The sequence below is a fragment of the Rhinolophus sinicus genome, chromosome 18 (genome assembly GCF_057876585.1).
Source record: "Rhinolophus sinicus isolate RSI-liver-muscle chromosome 18, RSI-T2T, whole genome shotgun sequence".
Lineage (NCBI taxonomy): Eukaryota > Metazoa > Chordata > Mammalia > Chiroptera > Rhinolophidae > Rhinolophus > Rhinolophus sinicus.
The window spans coordinates 110,976,932-111,000,495 of NC_142518.1; the positions used below are offsets into that span (position 1 = coordinate 110,976,932).

General features: G+C 42.6%; 1 protein-coding gene across 2 annotated transcripts in view; it reads right to left on the minus strand.

Moving 5' to 3' along the window:
- The window catches only part of MECP2 (methyl-CpG binding protein 2), a 59,038-nt gene extending 36,229 nt beyond the window's left edge, over positions 1-22,809 (minus strand). The window contains exons 1-2 of one of the 2 annotated variants that reach the window (XM_074323944.2): positions 22,649-22,786; positions 17,598-17,721 (exon numbers count right to left, since the gene is read on the minus strand). In XM_074323944.2, the coding sequence (XP_074180045.1) occupies positions 17,598-17,623 (26 nt within the window). In that variant the 5' untranslated portion in view covers positions 17,624-17,721; positions 22,649-22,786. Of the gene's footprint in view, positions 1-17,597; positions 17,722-22,648 lie in introns of both variants that reach the window. The other variant, XM_074323943.2, reaches the window with a different exon arrangement.
- Between the last annotated feature and the right edge of the window lie 755 nt (positions 22,810-23,564).

The window sequence follows — 23,564 nt, forward strand, 5'->3', positions numbered from 1 at the left end:
CTAGCAAACCACCAGAAGCTAGGAAGAGGAAAGGAAGGATTCCCCTACAGGTTTCAAAGGGAGTAGTGCCCTGCAGACACCTTCAGTTTTAAGCTGCGCAGTTTGTGGTACTTTGTTACGGTAGCCCTAGGAAACTAATATGGGCAGGGTCAAGGTTCATTTTTGTCTGGTGTGGACATCACTTGCTATCATCCAGAACCATATGCTTAAAACGCTTTCCTTTCTCCCACTGAACTGCTCTGGCACCTCTTTTGAAAATCAAATGATGGGATGGCTGGTTAGCTCAGTTGCTCAGAGTGTGTTGCTACTAACAACCAGGTTGCCTGTTCGATCCCCACATGGGCCACTGTGAGCTGCGCCCTCCACAACTAGATTGAAACAACTGCTGGACTTGGAGCTGATGGGTCCTGGAAAAACACACTTAAAAATAAATAAGTTTCAAAAAATCAAATGATCACAGAAGTTAGGTCGACTTCTGAGTATTCTATTCCATTGAACCATGTGTTTATCCCTATACAAGTACCAGGAAGTCTTGCTTATTGTAGATTTACTACAGTCAGTCAGTCAGTCAGGTAGTATAAATGTTCCAATTTTGTTCTCTTTCAAGATTGCTTAGGATATTCCCGGTACTTTGCATTTCCATATACATTTTAGAATCACCATGTCAACTTCTATAAAAAAGCCTATAGTTATGATTGGGATTATGTTTGATCTACAGATCAATACAAGGAGAACTGACATTGTAAAGATTAATCTTTTCATCCATTAACATGGTATATCTATTTATTTAGGTCTTTAATTTCTTTCAGCAATGTTTTCAGTTTCAGCGTACAGACTTTGTGCATTTTTCATCAAATTATTCCTAATGATACTACAGTGTAAATTTCTTCTCCAATTAATTTTTGTATAATTGACCTTTGTATTCTGAGACCTTGCTGAATTCACTTTTCAGTTGATTTTTGTTCCTCTTTTTAATAGATTCTTTCAAATTTCCTATATTACCTCCAAAAAGAAAGTTTTACTTCCTTTTAAAATTAATGCCTTGTTTTTTTTTTTCTTGCCTTAGCATACTGGCTAGACCTCTAGTACAATAATGAATAGAAGTATTTAGAGTGGACTTCTTTGCCTTTTCCCTGATTTTAGGGGTAATATGGTCAATATTTTACTATTAAATACATTTTAGTAGCTCTGTTATAAATACACTTTATCAGATGAGGAAGTTCCCTTCTATTCTTTTATGAATTGGCATTGAATTTTATCAAATGCTTTTTCCATATTCATTGAGATAATTATATGGTTTTTCTCCTTTATTCTCTTAATATGAATTACAGACTGGTTTTTGAATGTTAAACCACATTTGTATTTCTGGGATAAGTCTCACTTGGCTGTGATGTATTATCTTTTTTACACATACATTGTTGGATTTGATTTGCTAAATACAGTCAGTCATGTGCTGCTTAACAACGAGGATATATTCTGAGAAATGTGTCGTTAGGCAATTTCGTTATACAAACAACATACAATGTACTTACACTAACCTAGATGGTAGAGCCTAGTGCACTCTTAGGCTATATGGCATACCACTGTCATATATGCGACCAATCATTGACCAAAACAGGCGGCGCATGACTATTTTATTAAGAGTCTTACATTTATGTTCACAAGGGATATTGGTGTATAATTTTTCTTATGTAATGTCTGTGTAAGATTTGGTATCAGGGTCATGCTGGACTCATAAAACAAGCTATGATGTGTTTCTTCCTCCTCTATGTTCTAAAAGCGTATGTTTACGTAGGATCCTGTTTTTCAAGGACTTTGTCGATTTCATCCAAGTGGTCAACTTCAGTTGTTTATAACATTTACTACAATCCTTTTAATGTCTGAAGAGGCTTTAGTAATATCTCCTCTTATGTCTAATATTGGTAACTTATGTGCTTCTCTTTATCTTGATTAGTCTGGCCAAGGGATTATCAACTTTGTTGATATAGTAAAAAAAACTACTTTTGGCTTTGTTAATTTTCTCTATTTTTTTTTTTTTTACTGTTTTCTATCTCACAGATTCCTGTACTTATTGTTATCACTACCTTTCCTTCCTCCACTTACTTTGGGATTACTTTGCACTTCTTTTCCTAGCTTTTCAAGGTAGAATCTTACTTAGATCACTAATTTTATACTTTTCTTTTTTCCTATTAAATGCACTTAAAGCTATAAATTTCCCTCTAAGTACTCCTTTAGTTGCATTCTATAAATCTTAACATGTTGTATTTTCGTTATAATTTATTATTGTTTGAAATCTTCTCTAATTTTTCTTATGATTTGATTCATGGGTTATTTAGAAAAGTATTGTTTAATTTTCAAATATTTGGTTTTTTCTAGATCTTACTGTTATGATTTCTAATTTAATTTTAAGCACAGAACATAATTTGTAGGATTTCAAGCTTCTGAAATGTACTGAGACTTGTTTTATGGTCCAGCAAATGATACACTGAATTGTTATCATGTACACTTGAAAAGAATGTGTGTTCTGCAGTTGCTAAGTGTATTATTCTACAAATGTCAATTAGGTCAAGGTGGCTAGTAATGTTCAGATTTTCTACATACTGATTTTTTTCTCTAGTTTTATCAATTACTGAGAGAAAGGGATTAAAACTGCCAAATATGCTTATGGATTTATCTATATCTCTTTAATTTTGCCAATATTTCTTCATGTATTTTACAGCTCTGTAATTAGGCACATATACATTTAACGACTGATAATGTCTTTCTGAAGAACTGACCCTTTTATTATTATGAAATGTGTCTCTTTATCTCTGGTAATATCTTTTGTTTTGAGGTCTGCTATTTATTATATTAAATATTGCCACTCCTGCTTTTCTATGCTTACTGATTGTGTGGTATGTCATTTTCCATCCTTTTATTTTCAATATAGCTGTACTTTACACTGAAAGTGCTTATCTTATATTTGGGTCTTGCTTTTTACTCCAGCCTATAATCTCTGCCATTTGACTGAAATGCTTAATTTACATTTAACCCAATTATTGTATTATTAGATTTAGGACTACTGATTTGTTCTTTTATTATAAGCATATTTTCTTTTATGTCCTTGTGCATAGTTACAACAGCTGCTTTAAAATCCTTCTTCGCTAATTCTAATAGCTGAGTTAGCTTGAGGTAGGTTGCCATTGATTGGTTTTCTCTTAAATGGGCGTGGGCAAAGCATGATCTGCAGGCCCAATCTGACCCACTGCCGGTTTTTGTAAATAAAATTTTATTGGAAAGCAGCCATGCCCATTTGTTTACATACTGTCTATGGCTCCTTTTGCACAACAACACCAGAGCTGTGCACTTTTGATGGAGACTGTATGGGCTGCAAAACATAAAACAGTTACTGCTTAAGAAAAAAATGTGCTTAACCCTGCTTTCAAGTAAGGGTCACATTTTCCTATTTCTTCAAATGTCTAGACGTGGTGAGTGATACACTGTCAAACTTTGGATTCTGTTATGTTCCCATGATGAATACCGATTTTTCATTTTAGCAGGCAGTTAACTTGGTAGAACTCAAACTCCAAACTCTCTTCCCTAAGGTGGGCAGCAGCTGAAATCACTGTTCATTTCTTTTGACTTAGCCGGAGTTTAGCAGAGTTTACAAGAAGAGGCTGGGCCCCCTGCCTGAGGCTGCTTTCCAGGATTTCTGCCCTCAGTTTCCAGCTGCTGTGGTTGCTCTGAACTCTGTCCTCTGATTCCTCAACCCGAGTGATGGTCTCTATTTGAGTCTCAGCCTCCCTGCACCAGCACTGACCAGGACTGACAGGTGAAAAGCCATTACGAACAGGAAATTCACCAACCGTCCCCTTCTTCCAAATATCAACTTCCCTCCAGTTTCTGCCTGCTTTTAGTCACTGTCTAGTACCTTTAAATAGTTGTTTTTTTATTTTTGTCCCGAGTTTTTCACTGTTATCTGTAAGAGGAGCAGCAAAATGAGCTACCTCACTACTATCAGAAGCGAATTCCCCAGGCGACTTTTGAACACAATAAACTTGATTTTACATCCTCAGTAAAATATAGCCTAAGGACAAAAAGAAATTGTAAACTTCATTCAGTATTTTTATTGTTAGTAGTGATACTGGTATAATAACTATTAATGTATATTATAAGATAAAACAAATAAGCAACTATTTAATGTTAATTAGAAATCAACATTTTCAGTGTAAGAAAGAGATGTATAAGGCTAAAGTTAAAGACAAATCCTCTAATGTTAAATTTCCTTTGAAGACATCATTATATATCCATGACTTAAAAAATTTTTTTTCAATATATTTTCTAGCTTTTTCCACTGAAAGGGCCTAGACACAATGCTACCCCAGAAAGAATGAACACATATAGCACCCAATTCTTGGATTCTAAATAGAATTCCCCAATAAAAGGAACCAGAGCTCTTGGAACCAGTTCTGGGGCAGGAAAAACATGTTGGATGGAATGTCTTATTCCAGAAAGCAAAGAATCGCTCAAAGACTAATTAATGAGGGTATGCCAAGAGGACACAAGTGCCAGCTTGAAGGGACTCTCACTAACCAAATTTGGAATGATTTGATCAAAAAAGAATAGTGACTACAGCTGAATTGTAAAACGTTTAATAAATAAAACTTCATGAGGTCATATTGACATGAAAGAGAAAACACAACAACAAATATTTTGCCACCATTTGACATGATGATTAATTATACCAACTCCTTCCTCTAGAATTTGGTAATTCATTTAGTAATTAAAGGCAAAGGTTTAGCATCTATACTGTCTTTTTAGGAGGAAATATAGCTCCTCCTTACTTGATGAGGGAAAGTTCTTTACAGAATGCCAGTATCAAATGTAGAAGAGATGACAGTTAGAAAATCCATCATTTCGTAACGCCCAATGCAATAACAGATGCAGACATGGATTATCAATGAAAGCTAAAATCATTAGGTGAATGGCTGTTGGGCAACAGGATCTTCACATGGTGCCAAAGCATCACACCACAGATTCCTTATCAATTACAACAGGAAAACTGTACATCCGCAATGGAGAGATTTGGCAGTCACCGCCTTCTTCAACCAAGTGGTCAAATGTAGCATCAGGAACCACAGGAGACCCAGCCAGTCTGATGCTAATATCAAATATTCTTGCCCCAAATGTTTACCTAATAAGCCCGCAGATCTAACCTCTCGTTTACAATTAATATAAGGGATAAAAAAGATACACATCGAGAATGTGGGCCTTCTATTAGACAACTGAGCTGGTTGCCTCAAAAAGTCAATGTCAAGATTGACTGAAGGTGGGAAGGTTGTTTTTGTTAAAAGAGACAAAGGAAGCATATGCAAATGCAAGGTATAAATCTTAATTGCTTACTATCCCCTCCCCTCAAAAAAGCTGTAAGAGACATTTGGGGGAAGTCACAATTTGGAATGGCTGTCTGATAACATTAGAGAATTATCATTAATTTTTAAAGATGTACTTGGGACATTGTGCTTATATTGGAAATTGTCCTTATTTTGAGATGTATGCTGAAGTACTTAGGGATGAAATGCCACGCTGTCTGCAAATTCCTTTGAAATGATCAGCAAAAGGGTATAAAAATGCATGTATCTATACAGACCAAGCAAATACGTCAAAATGGTAACAATTGTTGAATCTACATAGTAGGCATACAGGCTTCACAATAAAAAAAAAAGATTGGGCTGAAATAAAGAATTTAACGGAAGGGCAGAAAAGAAAGTCTAGGAGATCTTCCAAAATTCAGAGGGAAAAAAAAAGAAGAAAAGAAAAAGAAAAAAGAAAAATATAAGAGAGGATCAAGACAGGGAATCAATATAAGAAGCCCAAAATAAGCTAACAGGAGTTTCTATAAAAAAGAAAATGAAAGGATGGAAGCTAACCTATTAAAAAAAAATCGACAATATTCTGATTGATCCTAGCACAATGAATGAAAAAGACACAACTCTAGATACATTCTCATGAAATTACAAGACACTAAAGAAAATGATCCTAAAAATGTTCTAGGGAAGAAGAGAGAAAAGAAGGCCACTTACAAAAGAACTGTAACTAGATGGTTTCATTAGTGACTCCACATTCTAGGAGACAATGGCAGAAATGCCTTCAAAGTTAGGAGGGAAAACGACTTTCAAGTTGGAATCCTTTGCTTAGCCAATGGAGTAGAAGAGCAAAAGACATGTCTGTTATAATGTCTTTGGTCGCAATTAGCAGAAAAGCCAACTCAAACTGCTTAAACAATGAGAAAATGTATTGTCTGACATAACTGGAATCCCAGAGCTGGGGCAGGCCCTGGGTTCCTCCGGTCTCTCTACTGCAGTGTCCTCGGTGAGGAAGCACTGCTCTCAGGCTTGCTCCCTCAGTCACGTTACGCCAGAGCTGCCAGTAGCACCTTCCTTATTTACGTCTAGTGAGGGAAAGACAGTCTCCTCTGAACATGCCACCGAAGCCCTGCCCTTCAGTCTGAGCGGACCAACTGAGATCAGAGGTCCAACCTTGATCAGTAACAGTTGTCCAGGGAATGCGATGCGTGGAATGACTTCAGGACCCTTGCTGGAGTTGGGAATAAGGTAGAAAGATGAATAATACCAGGGTTCTGTGGAAAATGGACATGGGTTAAGCAACAACGGTGTCCACTACAGTTTACTACCCACGCACCCTATCTCAGCAAGTTTTCTAAAGATGTATTTCAGAAAACAAGGACTAAATCAAATAAAAGATATGGGTTCCAGGAAACAGCAGCTCCAACCTAAGAGTTCAGTGAAGGGAATATCCAGGTGGCAGCTGTGTACAACCTTAGAGAATAAGTATTTGTCCAGATTGCAGAAGGACAGAGAGCTCGGAGAGGAAGGCCTTTGGGGGTGAGAAACGCAGAATCGCAGGAAAGAAACAGCATGGCTGAGGGGATTTTACAAGATCAGGGAATACTATTAAACAAAGGTGAAAGGTAATCAGAAACAGTGGGAAAAACTAGGAGCCATACAACAAAGCCAAGGTCCAACTATGTGGCAGGTTAAATTCTGGCAAGACTTTTCAGCAGGTGAGCGAGTCTGAAGAAAAGAGAATCCATCTGTCCTTGATTGGTCATTCTCCTTTGAGTGGTCCAGCGACCGTGACTCTAGATCTATGAAGAAGGGAATGGAATCCTCGCACACATCAGCCGGCCTCGCCGTGAGCAAGACTTACACACGTGTAATGTCAGTGAGGTGACTGGTCTGCAACCTCAGAATTAACCTTCGGCCACTGGATGTGGTTGCAGGGCAGAGCATAACCGTTAATGATCGTAAGAATGGAAATGATCAAGTATAGTTTTTAGAAAGTAGAAGTGGGGGTGCATGGAAGGAAAAGCAGGGTCATTCATATCCTCATCTTATACAGAGGGGAAATGCCACATAGACTAAAGCTGGTGGAACAGTAACCACTGTTTAAAATTACAGAGAAAACGTGAATATGAATTTCAACATGGGAGGTGATGTAAGCTAAGTCTTCCTCTTTCATTTCAGCTCATATAATTCCCCACAGTTGGCAAATCAAGAAAGATATCTAAGCATATGTGTTCATTTTGAAGGTAACCATTAAAGGAAATAAAAGTAGAAATAGTTAAAAGCTGTCCTCTCTCGGTCGTGGAACAGGAAGAGGAAGGGGCAGACTGTTGTTTTCACCATAACCTCTTTGGAGAGAGGTTATGTTGTTACAGAGTGGCTGTAATATTTTGATAAAAACTCAAAACCCAAACCCGCTGAGCCTCAATAGTTTCCTATTGCTCTGACGTGAACGTCAAAAACCCCGCACCCAGCCTGTCGGCCTCTGTGCCCGCACCTCTGTCACCCCCAGCCCTGCTCGGCTCCAGCCACACGGGGCTTTTTAAGTGCCTCAGACGGCTAAGCTCCTGCCGCGCTTGGGTGGGGGACTTCCCACAAGCTCTTCTTTGGAAAAGCCCTGTCCAACACTCGTGTTCACTGCCTCCTGAGGGTAGGCTTCCTGATTCCTCCCGAGGCTGAGCTGTCCCCCCGTTACCCGTGATCCCAGGGAGCCTCCCCATACGTGTCCTTCAGAGCACTTAACCCACTGTAATTACGTAATTACTTGTGAATTATTTAGTCTGTCTCTCCCGCTAAACGTACACTCCAGGAGGAAAAGTCCCACCCATGTGTGTCAGTGACCCCACAGCTTGCCTACCACAGTGCCTGGGGTACCACAGACACCTGACTCCATCGTGAAATGAACAGCCGGATGACAGCCTAATGAACTGCAGACCCTTCAGCACGGAGCAGCAAGGAACTCAGTACTTAAACTGAACTATACTGGCCAGATGAAAAAGTTACTAAATGTGGAACAATCCCATAATTTAGAACCTAGTGTCACTGTAACAAATCGTCTTAGGAAATGTAGACTGCTTCACCAAGGTCAGCGAGGAAGCTGTAAAATATACCACCCCAAGTCCTGCCGTGTCCCTCTGCGGTGACCTGTGGCTTGGATGGAGGTCTTAGCAGTGGAGATGATTCTGGGGCATCTTTTGATTTCCTGGTGAATTAGAGGAAGGTGAGGGAAAGGGCAGAATCAAGGACAGCTCCTAGAATATTTGACTGGTAGCTGGGTGGTCGCTGATGCTGTTACTGAGATAGAAAAGACAGGAGGAGAAGTAGATGTGAATGGGGAAAAACGCAAGAGTTCTGCTTGGGGCTTGTTAACGTTGAGATGTCTACGAGCAACCCAAGTGGAAACACTGAAGAGGTGATCGAATGTGGGGCTCAAGAGGGAGCTCAGAGATTTAGGCAGAGTAGAATCATCAGCACACAGCCATACCTGTCATTCAGAGCAATGAAAACACACAAACAATGGAAATGCCCCTAATTAAATCAAGGCGTTGCTACCAATGGAATGTCACGTGGTCATTAAAAACGATGCTGTAAAGATAGCATCCAGATGTTATCTATCTGTACACAGCAGATTTATGAGCAATTCTTACTTTTCATCTTCCTATATTTTCTAATTTTTTTCATCGAACAGATATTAATTTTATAATTAGAAAGTATAATTAAGTTGTTTTCATTTTAGGGAAAAGTGATGATATAAATCTATTTTTACTGACATGGACAGATATCTACAGCATATCACTGAGGAAAAAAGGCAGTTACACCAGCACATACTATATGATCCCTTTACCTAAAACAATACGCACATATGCACAAGGATACATACAGAAGGGTCTAGAAGGATGTTTAAAATGCCAACAGCAAAGGTAACTTTTAGGCCGTTATCTACCAAGCAATTTATATGGCATTTAGAATTCTTTGGCCTAGACGCCCACACGTTGCGCCCGAATCCAGGGCCAGCCTTCCCGGTTTGGTGGGGGTCGCGTTTAAAACTCTGCAGCTGGCAGTTGTGCCAAAGTGTATCGTGCTGGCCAAGAGATGCCCACGTCGAGATGCACAAAAGAAACACTCAGAGCCATTCCCAACCCGGTACGATGATGTCCGCCCTCCACAAAAAAAAAAAAAAAAAAAAAAAAGAATTCTTTAACAGTTTTAGTTGCATTACACTGTGCATGATACCTGTAAAACACCAAATGTGTTCATAAAAATATTTGATGTAATAATTTGAACTAAGCTTTAAATGTCATTTTGTCTCCCTTTATTGCACCTGTGCTTTAGGGCTTTCCTTGGTCTCTCTCCCCCACATAATGACTACTCAAGTGCTGGCTGTTCTTCTTTTTGTAGTTGCATGGTATAATGTACACAATAGGCGTTCTTAATCTTTTTCTGCCATGGACCCTTTCGGCCCTCTGGACCCCTCCTCAGAAGAATGTTCTGAAATGCATAAAATAAAATGCATAGAAATTGATTAACAACATACTTTGATAATTGCAGCTAGAGTGATATGTGCTTCTTTAGTAAACCATTAAATAACCAGATCTACTGCTGGGTCTAATAACTACCCCAAGTTGGAAATATTGATGAGCACACACAGTATTTCAAATATCTGTAACTATATAGTAAGATATGAAAGCATCTTTGATCTTCACTGGTGACAAAGTCACAGAGTGCACTCCTAATGCTACCAAGGTGTTTCCTTGCCTACATTTGTCTTTGAAGGAAATCTGCATTTTCAATGAGAGGTTGGTGAAAATAAAGATCGAGTAGTGCTTTTCCCATCCAAGGTCACAAAACCCCTGCGTCAGAACCCTAGGTCTAGAAAGGTACACACCAAATAGTGAGGGCAGTTTTCTCCTCATGGTGGAATTTCCAGAGTGATTTCCATATGCATCTAATTTTTTTTACAATGATGTTTTACTTCTGTAATTAAAAAATAAAGAACTTAATAAATACTATGTTTTTGTTTGTTTGCTTTACCTTAAACAACCTGGAAGGTGGCTAACATATTTTATGCAGCTGCTTACAATCTACATTAATATTTTTTACAGGGTGATACCATTTAAAAAAAGACTTTCAACCTTCCCTAACCACTCAAGTATTATGACAACTTTAATCATTCCCATGTTCTTACAAGCCTAGAAAAAATTCACTAGATATTTACTCTGGAGTTAAAAGGAAAAGACAAACTGTCACAACTGCAGATGTTTGTCTATTTTTCTGCCAAGTGTAATTCCAAAAACAGCTGAAACTATTAGAGCAAATTAGTACTTAATATGGACTAATACCTTCTGTTGTTTACAAAAACACAAAAACCAGAAACATGAAAATTTATATTTAAAAAATAAGTTACTAAATGTGTGTAGACAAATTAAAAGACAACTTATCAAAGTAATGTCAAAACTTAAGTACCACTAGAAGCCCAAGAAAACCAAAACACTTTAGTATTTTCAAAAATAACTCACACATAGAAAGTCAGCTCATGCTTTAAAAGTGCTCAAGTTCATGTTTTAGCAGCACTGTGGAATGTTGCAAAGGAGATGGGAATGAAGGGAAATGTGCATATCTCAGAAGCCTGCTTTGCTTTCTTTCAAATCTAAAAATAAAATCTTTGAACTGCCATATTAATAAGTCTAGAAAATGGATTCCTTTTTTTGTGGAAAGCTTTAACAAACATAGAAATAAAAATATCTTCTCGGTCAATCGGACCAAAGGACATAAACATAAACCAGATGTCAATCCTCATTTCTCTACCATTTCATTGTCCCGCAGGGCTCTGGCGGGGCTTCTGCTGTAAAGATGTTTCTATAGCACAAGGAGACATGCTAAATGAACGAAGGTGTGCACAGAGCAACACGGACCAGGCTCAAAAGCCAACTATTGAGTGAAAAGAGTGAGTTGCATAATGTGACGTTAATTTGCAAAAACTCTTTCAAATGTTACGTACTGGTCATGCGGAACTCAGCATAACTCTTGCATGGACAGTATCCCCATCACCTTTGGGGAACTGGCTATCTTGGGGAGGCAGGGCAGCAACAGGCTGGCATTTCTCTGGAGCTGTCACGTTTGAATTCCAGAAAAGGAGGCTGGTGTAAACTGCACAAAGTACTAACGTTTCCAAAGTCCGAGCGGAAAGCACCTGAAGTAGCTCGCACATGAGCAGAGCGCAGAGGCATAGGAGGAACAGGAGAGGGCGCACTGCGGGAAGGCAGGACCTCAGGGGCAGGCACACGGAGGAGTGGTGAGGGGCCCTGATTCCACCCCCCTAGCCCAGGCTTGCAGGGGTTACAGCGGGGCCCTCCAGTGGCTTGCCTGTCGGGGTGGAACTAGTCCTTGACAAGCCAGGAGTAAGCTTGCTTATGCACTGCTTCTTTCACCATGAAAGTCTTGGTCAAAAAGAATTTGTAAAAATCAGAAGAACTAAGCAATGTACGTGGTACCATCGTTGCCTCACGCTCCTGCCCTTCTCTCAGTATTGAGTAGCAGAAAATGAAGTGTGTTTGAAAAGGGGAAGCCCTCTCCTCACGGGTCCCCCAGGGTCTCCTGGGGTAGAAGTGGAGGGATGGAAGGTTCCATGAAGAGACCTGGAGTGGGAGCCCCAGGGGCCTGATGGGTGGGTGAGAAGTCAGCTTAGGGCAGGCGGCCTCCAGAGCAGTGAGGGGGGCACAGGGGACAGGACAGACGGCCAGGGCACCTTGCAAAACCTTCCAGGGTGCGGAACGTCTGAGTAGATGCAGCTGGGAAGGAAAGCGGAGCCTATTCAGCATAGCTGGTGCGGCTGCGTCTGATTTCCTACCACCACACTCTGCAAACGGAACTGCTCCCAGCCCCCAGCCGGGCTCGCTCCTCCTGTCTCACCTCCACACCCCAAACTCCTCTGACCCTGGCAAACAAGTTTTCTTCTTGTCCGAGCCTTCATTCGTGCTGGTCTCGCCTCCACTCATACTTTCTCTGGGACTAGCTAATGTGGCCTTATCGCTCAGGTCTCAGGGGTCACTTTTCAAAGAAGTGTCTTCCCTGACCCCACCCCTACATCTAAGTGAGCCGGACCCCTATAATGCTTATGCACTCCCTCAGTGGCCAGTATTTCTCCATTGTAGCATTTAGCCCCTTGTAAAGAAATGGCTCGTTTGTCTGTCTGGATTTTCCTTTAGACTCTGAGGTCACCGAGAGGAGGCCAGTCCCTAACATCTAGCACAGTAACTAACACCTAATAGATGCTGAGTTAGTACAGGGGAAATGAACGAAGTATAGCTATGTGACGAGTACAACAGAGAAAGAGAAATGAAGCAACAGCAGTCTGGTCCTGACCACTTCCAGGATACTATTCTTTATGCATATTACAATTCAAACGAGACAGAAGGTCCTGCAGCCACAGACACTTCAAACCGGAATCCCAAGGAGCCACTGACACTTCAAACAGTAGCAAAATCAAAATGCTCCTTTTTCTTCAAGATTCACAAAGGAGAACTGGCTGGAGTTCCTCTTGCCAACTAAGGGGTCCTACCTCACAGGTTCTACTCACACGAGGTCACGTGGGATGAAACGGAAGCTTCTGAAGTTTTGCTTTCTAGTGCTAACTGCTAAAAACTATGTCTTCTTAGCCTAATTAACAGCTCTCTAATCTCTACAAATAGCCTTGCAGTCATAAATTTGTATGCTTATCTTTATGTAGTCTTTCCTTTAAAACGGTGCCATTAAAGGACCACCCTTGATTTAGCAGCATCTATCAAAGTTTTGACCCAGCATGTCCCATCTTTAGGAATTTCTCCTACAGATAATGTCGGCTGTGAGCAAAATAGTATATTTAAAAGACTATTCACCACAGCATTCATCAAATTAAAAACATGGGAAACAGAAGTATCCCTCAATAGAAAACTGGTTAAATTATAGTGCAGCCACGTAATGGAGTACTAACCCAACCCTTAAAAAGAGTGATATAGCTCTGCAGGAACTGATACCTGATACAGCAACTAAAAAGAGCAAACTTTGCAAATGTGCACAGCATTTTATTCTTGGTGTAAACACACACACACACCCTTGCTTTTATATACATAAATACGTACATAAACACATATATAAAATACATGTAATAATATGAGATGTCTAGCATAGTCAATTTCAGAGACAGAAAGTAGAAGGGTGAGGGCCAGGGGCTGGGGGAGGAGGGAGGAACGGAGTTATGGTTTAATGGGGACAGTTTCACTTTTGCAAGATGAAAAGGGTTCTGGAGATGGATGGTGATGATGGCTACCCAATGAGAATGTACTTAATGCCACTAAACTGTGCACTTAAAATGGCTAAAACGGTCAATTTGATGTTATGTATATTTTATCACAAGTTAAAAATCACACACACACACACACACACACACACACAGATTAATAAGAAATAACGATGGCTGCCTCCAGGGAGAGAAATGGATATCTGGGGACAGGGTGGCAAGGAGATCTTTTACCATTAAACATTTTATACCACCTTTTTCATTCTGCACTACATACCTAACTACTGTCTTTCCCTGAAAATAAGATCTAGCCAGACCACCAACTGCAATGCATCTTTTGGAGCAAAAATTAATATAAGACCCGGTCTTATTTTAAAATAAGACCAGGTCTTACATAAAACTGGGTATAATATAATATAATACAATATAATGTAACATAACATAATATAATACCGGGTCTTATATTAATTTTTGCTCCAAAACACTCATTAGAGCTGATGGTCCAGCTAGTTCTTATTTTTTGGGAAAAACGGTATTAAAAAAATCATTTTTAAAAAAACCCAGCCTATACAAGAAGCCTTTTCCTTAATCACAAGTCATTTATATCCTTTCTTAAAGTAAAAAATATTTTCAATCCAAATCAGGATTCCACTTCAGTTTTGAGGGTATTTATTAGACTTAAATGATGCAAGTTGTGAAAAATTACACTTGTTCCCCTAAGAATGTATTAACCAAAAGCCTGTCTTTATTTTTATCAGCTTTTACAGAAAAGCTTCAAAATCATCATAGAAGAAAATTACCATTTTTATCAGTACGCAACTTTTATTCTATCATAACAACCAAGCTGAATACAGAACTGTTTCAACAGCAAAAAGCCCTCATCATAATTCAAGACAAAAATCAGCCTGCAATTACATGAGTTATAAAACAAACTATGCTTTATGTTGCAACCTACCCTAAAGCTCTAACTTATATGTCAGAATCTCTCTCTCTCTCTCTCTCTCTCTCTCTCTCTCTCTCTCTCTCTCTCGCTCTCTCTCTGGATTCCTCCAAGTTTACCTAAAACCTACTTTTGTGAAGATCCACTACTTTCTTGAGTCTTCCAGAATAAGCACTGTAGCCATGCCACTGGCACCTCGCCTTCTGTAGCACTGCCTGCAGTCAAGGAGAAGGCAGTACTTGCAGGGCCCAGCAGCACCCCTGGCTCAAAGCAGGGCCTCAAATATTTGCTGGATCAATGAATACATAATTATCTGCTAACAGGCTTGCCATCAAGCCTCACAAAGAAAAAATACAGAAAGAAAAAAGTAAGAGATGCTTTGTTCACTTGAAGTCAGTACACGATGAAGGTGAAGACCGGATGACTCGTTCACCAAATAGCTATGATGCAACTGGCTAAGTGGGAGCTAGACCTCATCCCATCCTAAAGTCACATACAAATACAGGTATTTTTGAAAACCACCCCAAAGATAGGGTAACTTACCTATAAGATCCTTTTGTACATATCAAATATGTAGTATGTATGAATAGTGTATCAAGCTTTTTTAGGAAAAAAGAAAATATGGATGAATATTGACATGTTCTTAGAGTAGGAAAGAATTTTCTACGTATAAAAGCAAAAGAAGAAATCATATCAAATTTTCTATATCAAAAAGACAAGCAGAATCAAAAGATATATGACAAAGTAGGAAAAACATCTGCATGATGACAGACATTAAGAGTTCTTACAAATCCACTTAAAAATACCCTGATGGAAGAATGAATACAGAACACGAAGAGGCAATTCGAAAGACTAAATACAAATGGCCAATGACTGAGGGCTGTACGCCACATATTTATGCTGAGGTTTAGTCTCAGTAATAACCCAAGGAGCACACATTTAAAAGATGGCTATCCAATTCTGGGAGGGTATGGGGAAGTGGCACTTTCTCAGACTACCGTGGGAACTGGGGTAGCAATTTTGGAAGACAACGTGGTGGTACCCACCAGCAACTCCAGGTCTGGGCAGCCATTCTTCCGAAAGACTGGCAGGCACATGAAGATGTTCAATCCAGTAGTCTCTTTAATAGCGAACCACTGGGAAAATCAATATGAGGACAATGCATGACAGAAAGTCGGCACCAGACCACGCTGGTATGTAACAGAAATGGGGCATACAGAAATGTACCATACGGATAGATGCTGAATATGTATAATACTATCCTCATTTTGTTAAAAACACAAAAGGTGCATGTTTGCATAGCCTGAGAAGAAGATTCAGAAGGCTTTAGGTTAAGCTATGAACTAACAGTGGTTACTCTGGGTAGTGGGCACAGAGAGTAACAGGGAGCTTTCACTTTTTTATTTGATATACTTTAAAATGGTTTGAATTTTCCACAAAAGCATGTATTATTTTTATAATTTCTTTAAAAGGAAAAGAAGAAAAATAAGAAGATACAAGCACTTATCTACTAAAGACAGGTTCTGTCCTTTGAGAATTTCCTTCCAAGTTCCTTGAAGCTCAAATGGCCATGTCGTTCCCATTCATAAATAATAAGAGGTATTTTTAAAAACATCTCTTCTGTATTTCTTAGAAGAAATTGTATAGAGTCATCATGGCCTGTTTTATAAAATCCATTCGTGATCTTAGAAAAAGACTATTAAAAACCTTAACCACCCCTATCTACCAGAAGAAACCCATTCACTGTCCATATTACATGTAGTCCACACAATTTCTGAGACAATGCACAAAGCGCCAGCCACACAACTCCCACCAGCATAAATACTTGGCATACAAAGAACGTCCTGTCAGCAGGGCCCAGGGTACATCCCGCGGCAAAAGGGAATGACAATTTGAGTCACAGGATCACGAGTGAAACCAAATTTGGGACTTGGAGGCAGTGCAATGCTCCTCCCTTCCGTCCACACTTTCTCTTCTCCTCCCCCCGAAACCCTGCCCCTCACGGAGTCCCTAAATCAGCTATCTGGTATGTCCACACAACTTTAGACTGAGGTGTCAGAAACCACTAGAGAGATACAACAAAGTGTTACTTGGGAGTCTCAGCTGGAATCACAATGGCAGCATATGGGTAAGCTCACATTTTTTCCTCAGGAAAAGAAATGGAAAAATTCAATGAGAATGTTCTGCCTTAACACATGGAATGTTTGAAAATCCAGGTGTCAAAACAGCAAATGTGGAGTGACCACTGATTGTTTTTAAAAGCTTAAGATATTGAGCCTGACAGTTGAGAAATGAAAGAACCACTCATTTTACAAAATTAAAGTCTACACAATGGCACCCAAGAAGCCAAAAGTGCGGCCGATAAGGCACCTGAGTGTCAGACCTCGAATGGCTTGTATCCCCAGCGTTTCAAAAGGCGTTCATTCTGCTCTAAGAGTCTCAAGAGCCAGACGTGCGTCTGGGTGCTGCTCTCTGTAGTGCCCGTGGGAGGAGTGCAGCAAGCACATGCCATTAGCCATGGGCTCCCCTGTTCTATGACAGCTTTCAGGAGGCCATCGGTCTAGGGGACCACACACCGGTTCCCGGATCTGAAAGTGCGTGGTACCACTGCTCACTAACGGTGACCAGGAAGTCATTTACCCAAAACCAAAGCAAACAAAGCGCTCCGCTGAAGACCACTGGGCAACAGCAGCAGCGGCAGGTGAAGAGCTCAGTCAAAGCACTCTCAGCTCAGCTGACCTGCTTCAAGGTGAACTGAAGTTGCAGATCACCAGTTCCGGCTCTAATCTGACGCCCGCCCCCAGATCACGCTGTGGCTACCAAGTAACCCTACCCAAACTGACCTTTCAGGGCTCAGGGAAGTGACTTTTTTTTATTATATGGCACAGTTTGGCACAGTTATGTCTTTAGTCTTTGGGGTACTTTTATACTGTCCAAGAGTAGTATATCTTGTTTTTTTTCCTTTTTTTTTTTTTTTTTAAAAACAGATGGCCAAACCAGGACATATACTAAAAAAAAAAAAAGGAAGGTTACTTACCTGAGCCCTAACATTCCAGCTACCATGGAATCCTGTTGGAGCTGGTCTACAGAAGCAAGATGTATTCTGGGGAGTCACATGTCACATCAAAGCAGGAACTGGTGAGTCTGTATTTTTATGGAGCCTAAAACAAAGAAAATCGTAAGTTGAAAGCCCCCATTGTGCTGCACGACCTTTTTCCCAGGGCTATTTGGGACATTTTGAAGATAAACATATAGACAAAGTACTATGCTATTTCCCGGCTTACCTAGCTAGAAACAAAGGATAAACTGCAAATTACTGGCACATAACACACAGTGCTAAAATAAAGGAAAGATTCATGCATGTTAGAATCGACACTATGACAGGGCTTGTCTCCTCTGAAGGACTCTGTGACACTATAAAGCGTACCGTTAGTGGTGATCTCGGACAAGTATTTCTTGTACCACGTCATATAGAAATACTCGGGGAGAGAATACATGTTCAAGAGAACATGCAGCATTAAAATGTCATCCCAAAAAGAACACGTGAAATCCAGAGGCATAGTCTCCCTTCTTTTTCAAGCAGCTGAAGCTGCAACAAGCCGTTGTGACATCGTGGAAAGGGGCTTTAACCCTGAGAGAAAGAAGCAGCACCAACGGACACCAAGTGCCCCGGGAGATCCAAAGCCATCCTCCAAAAGTCTGTCTCAGAGCAATCACTTTTAAGCTTCTCAGATCAGCAAGTCGCCAAGTTCAACAGACTGAGTTATTAATCTGAGTTTCTCTTTTGCTTTTGAGTACATATTCAAAAAGAACTTTTGTCATTACATTTTTCATCATTAAGATAACCACTATTTCCTTGTTAAAACCTAAACTGGCCTATATAAGCTAATCTCTAATACCTTGCTGGCCCAAGAGGAGCACTTTTATCTTTAGACTAAAAAAAGCCTAGCGTGTACAACTTAGAGAATATTCACACAAATAATTACTTGTGTAATCAAACTCAGAGGAAGGGCAACACCAACCAAGTCTTTTACTTACGGCTGGTCTATAACTAGCAGGATAGTTCCTAGAATTATCTACTGAGGTGCAGTGAAGCCTTATAATTCCCTTAAACAGTCGAGTGACAGAATGCTTTGAAATCCCAAAGTCAAGGTAGCAGTATTACTCAGTTAGCCATTAGATTGGTGCAAAAGTAATTGCGGTTTTTGCAATTATTCTTAACCTTTTAAACCACAAGTACTTTTGCACCAACTTAATATATAATAAAAATCAAACTGGTATCCTGGCTGGGAGGCCCTCGAAAAGCCACAGCTTTTCATAGCCACAATGTTTTTCACTTGTAAACTGAGGGAGCTGGACTAAGGTTCCTTCCAACTCTGAAAGTTTAAGATCTTTGATTAACTCAAGGAGTTCATGGAGAAGTAAAAGAGCCAGCAAAAGAGAGCAGTTAGGTGAAAACCCAATAAAGTAGTGATTTGCAGGTCCATATACATAACAGCCCCAGCTCTTAGGCAAGGAAGACAAGTGACCACTTCCTCAGGCTTGCTCCCGAGTCCAGACTTCTGCAGTAACAGCAAAACAGCTACAGTGAGGACATAGCCATATGCCAGCAGACCCAACACAGGTGTGCCTTGAAAAAGCTATAGAGGCCGAGGCCTCTAATGGAATGGCCACCGCCCTCTCCCAGTATAGGAGTGGGGGTGCCCTGCCTGCCCCCAAATTCCCATTTCCATTCAGGTTCCCTACACACCTATCTACCATCAAAGTGGTAGAACCAAGTATTTAAGCAATGGCATGCAAATCAAGTTTTCAATAAGTTCAAAGGTTCCTTGCAAGAGAAAGGCAGAAGAGAGTACATAAAGGCAGAAGAGCGCAACCTTTGTGTGAGTGAGCCCAAGGAAGAGGAACCCATTTACGTGTGTCCTAACCAAACCAAGGTAGAAGCACAGTGGTGACAATGGCAGTTTGCCCAGAGAGGGCTGTTACAGAAGCACTGAGGACAAGGTCCTTCCGTTGGAGTGACAGTAATGCTCTGCCCAAGAAAAACGGTTGTGTCTGTTGGCCACATGAGGCTGGTCTGCACGCATGTCACCGTAACAGAGGGCAGTGGAACCAAGCAGGTGTCCTGCCACACTCCCTGCAACTCGGCGCCAGTCTAGGGCTGTTCTTTTACCCCCCGTGCGTTTAAAACACTAGTTACTACAAATGTCAAACATTTTCTGTTATTCTCTCATGGACTCTCAGGCAGCCTTCCAACAAACTGCTCTTAGCCAATTAAAAGATTTCTTCTGATATTCGCTGTTAGAAAAGATGACTGGTTCCAGGACACATCATTTATCGTGCAAACAGTCCCAGGCAGGTACCTTAGCAGCGGCAACGGGCCTGAGACGGGAACCAACAATTTTAACTCTGCTCTTCTTTATTATAAGTTAAAGAAGAGAGTTAAGTTAAAGAAGAGAGTTTCTCATTTTATCTCCACGTGGGGGAAGGAGTATTCGGGTGGGGGCAACATCATATGGGACTCATCTAGCCAGCTGTGCTGTCCAACTCCACAGCTTGCCTCCTTACCCCACTAGACCCGGCCACTCAGCGGCAGGGCAGGCAGGGAAACAATGGCTCTGACTGGAAATTACAAATAGAACGCAAAACTGTATTCTAACCCCCACCCCATCCCCCAGTACACAAACAGCCCAAAAGTTGGAGTACGATTTGACGGCATCATGCTTTGCCAGGTGAAACAAAGACCTGGTACTCAGTTTAAAGCATTCCAGGCAAACTTGTAACAGTAAGAAATAGAACAGCGTGATAGGCCAATATGAGCAAGAAAGCCATAGAAGGTTTCTTCAAGCTGTTAGAACATGCTTACTTCACATACCACCAAGAACTTCGCAGATAAACTATATTCTGGAAGCTACCTGTGCTGTTTAAAGGGCTTGGGGTATGACAAACAGCTAGCTGGAGGGCACCTGAGGAGGCAAACACATTGCCAACGATGGCAAAACAAAGCAAAGCCCTTGTCCAGTGACATCTCAGGTTCAGATGTACAAACCTTGGAATCTTTTGTCAAGCGAGGCTTGCGTGTCTGTGTTCTGGACGGGATGTACCTCAGTGACAGGCCACTTAGCTGACATGTACGAATGGGTGCTCTGTGGCGACTTACTTAATCAACTGTACTTCTACTAGATTGATTGTGCCCTTTAAGGTTCTGACATGTGTGGGTAAGGAAATAAAAGTGTTTTCTAGGCTTCCCCACTGGGATTTGAAGTGCAAGTCCTAAAAAGCCCACAAATAAGCCCATTTCCCTGAAATCCCTGGGGGAAACTCCCAGAAGACCTAAAAAAATCCAGACCCTGTGTTTTCAATAAGGATCTAGCATATTTCAAGAGACCCAAGAGATCAGGCTCAATCTCATTGTTAACTGCAATCACTGAGATCCAGATGAAAATTCCAGCCATGAAACCCAAATTTCTCCTCTAGAGTAATAACTGCCATTAACAGTGAATTTTACACCAAGGTCTGACTATGCTTCGTTTTTCTAGGATGACAAAATGCCTACAACTTGGGAGAGTCCTACCAAGTCTAAACCACTTCACATCATCACACGCCGGAAGTCTAAGCCACTTAGCATCAGCGCAAGCCGGTAGGTATGGTTCCAGGATCACCAACCACCCCCTGAATTTGATCCTACCGTCTCACAACTTGGGGTACTGATCCCACACAGCAGACACAACATGTGAATGGCTCCACAGAGCCCATTTCTGTTCCTGGAAAAATAACCAGAAGCACACATCTGCCTGACCATGAGTCAGGAATATCAATTTTGTGGTTGAGCCCATTTCTGCTGTGACCAATCCACACGGAACACACAACAGAAACGACTGCCACAGAGGTATTCCAGAGCAAGCTTCCCCCTCTCGGATCCATACTTAGCAATATCGCAAAAGGTCTCTCCTCTGAGAGACCACTGTTTTTAGACTCTTCACAATGACCTTAAGCCTTCAGCGCAAAACCACAGACACATTGCCACAACACGTAAAAGTCACCTGAGTTTCAGTGTGGGCGATTCAGGCATAACCAAACTAAAAAGAAAATAAACTTTCAGGGACAATTGACAGGAACTACAGCGATGCGATGAACTTGCCCCATATGGTACTGGTGATCTAGAGCAGGACGCGTCCAGGACTATGGGAGCCCGTTACATACGGTGTCCCACTCCACTTATGTAACTGGAAGATCGCCGGCGAAGGGGGGAGGATGGGAGGGCGCTCATATTCGGAGGCCACAGCAACCCCAAAGACCCTGGAGGCGCACTCCCACAGAAGAGCCTCAGGTGCTGCCGGACAAACAGTCCCCTATCCACGGCTCCTGATGGGAACTAGAACAGCCTCTTTCGGATGAGTTGTGGGACCAGGAACACAATGTCCAGTCCCTTTTGTGGGTGGACAATAATTCCCACCTACTTGTTCCTGCTAGATGGGAAAGGAGATGGTGGACCGACTCGCTCGCAATGGGGGCAGAAAGTCACGGAATGGGCGAGAAGGAGGGGGAGGCAGAGCCTGAAGATGGGGGGTGAGAGCGCAGGAGCCCTTGTGGCGCACTCTCCCGACGGGAGGCGGACTGCGCACGCGCGCCGGTGGGGGGGCCGAGTAACGGGAGAGGGGGCGCGCGAGGGAGGGAGAGGGGAGAGCGCGATCCAGGGAGAGGCTGGGGCCGCGGGCGCGCGACGGCGCCGCGGGCCCGAAGCCCCGAGAAGGGCACGACGCGCGCGCAGCCCAGACAAGCGAAGCCCCAGCGACAGCGGCGCCCGTGGGGCCGGGGGCCGGGATGCGCGCTGAAGGCGGGAGAGAGCGGGGCGCCAGGCGAAGGTGGCCCGGGGAGGCCGGGGCGAGGACGGTCACCCGCAAGTGCGGGTGACGGGCCGAGGGGGGAGCCGTCACCGGCGGCGGCGGGAGGGGGAGGGTAGAGAGGAGGGACGCCATCCGCCAGCCGTGTCGTCCGACCCCGCGGGCCCCTCCCGCGCCACGTCCCGCCCCTACCCCCCGCCCCTCGGCAAGGGTCCCCGCCCGCGGCCGCGGTGGCCCCACTCACAGTCTCTCCTCCTCGCCTCCTCCTCCTCCTCCGCTTGGCGCGGCAGCGGCGGCGGCGGCCATTTTCCGGACGGCTTTTACCACAGCCCTCTCTCCGAGAGGAGGGAGCGCGCGCGCCGCCGACGCCGGGACTCCGCACGGTCGACGTCGCGCCCCGCCCTCCCGGCCGGACTGCGCGCAGCTGCACCTGCGCGCCCGCGTCCCGCCCCCGGCGCTGCCGCGAGCCCGTCTGCCATTGGGTGCGACGATCGGGGCGGGGCGGGTCCTCCGCGGCGGAGCCACCAATTGGCGATAGTTTGTGTCCATTCTGGCCAGGGAAAAGGGGGCGGACCCCCTGCCCAGCTGCCGATTGGCTGCCGTTGGCCGTCATTTGGGAAAAAGAGGCGGCTTGGGCACTGAGGGGCTGGTTTAGTGGGAGGAATTTGAATATTAAGGATTAATGGGCCCTTGCGGATGCTGGGGCAAGTGAAGGCCTAGCCTTCGCACTCCTGTTTGCGCGGCCCTCCTGGGCGGTTGATGCGCTGTCCACAAACACGCCAAGTAAGCTGCAATAAGTGTTTCACTGCACCTGCATTTTCTTATTGCCACCACCTTCAGTAGAAGCAGCAAAGTTGCCTGCCCTGGAGCCTGACGTTCCAGCTGAAGGACCTTGGTTTAAGAGGCCTATCCATTCCATTCTTTCATCTGAGCCTGCCATGAGCCAGACTCTCATAGGGGCAGGGAATAAACTGACAACAAATCACAGCCCTGGCCTTCGTGAAACTGTGGTGGGGGAAAAGGGTACATGACAAGTCTGCATGAGACCCATCATTGTTGGATCAGATGGTTTGGTGGAGGTGTGAAGAAGGCAGTGGAAGCACAGAGGAAGCAGCCCTAAGCTCTACCTGGAGGGGAAACGGAAGATTTCCTAGAAGAGG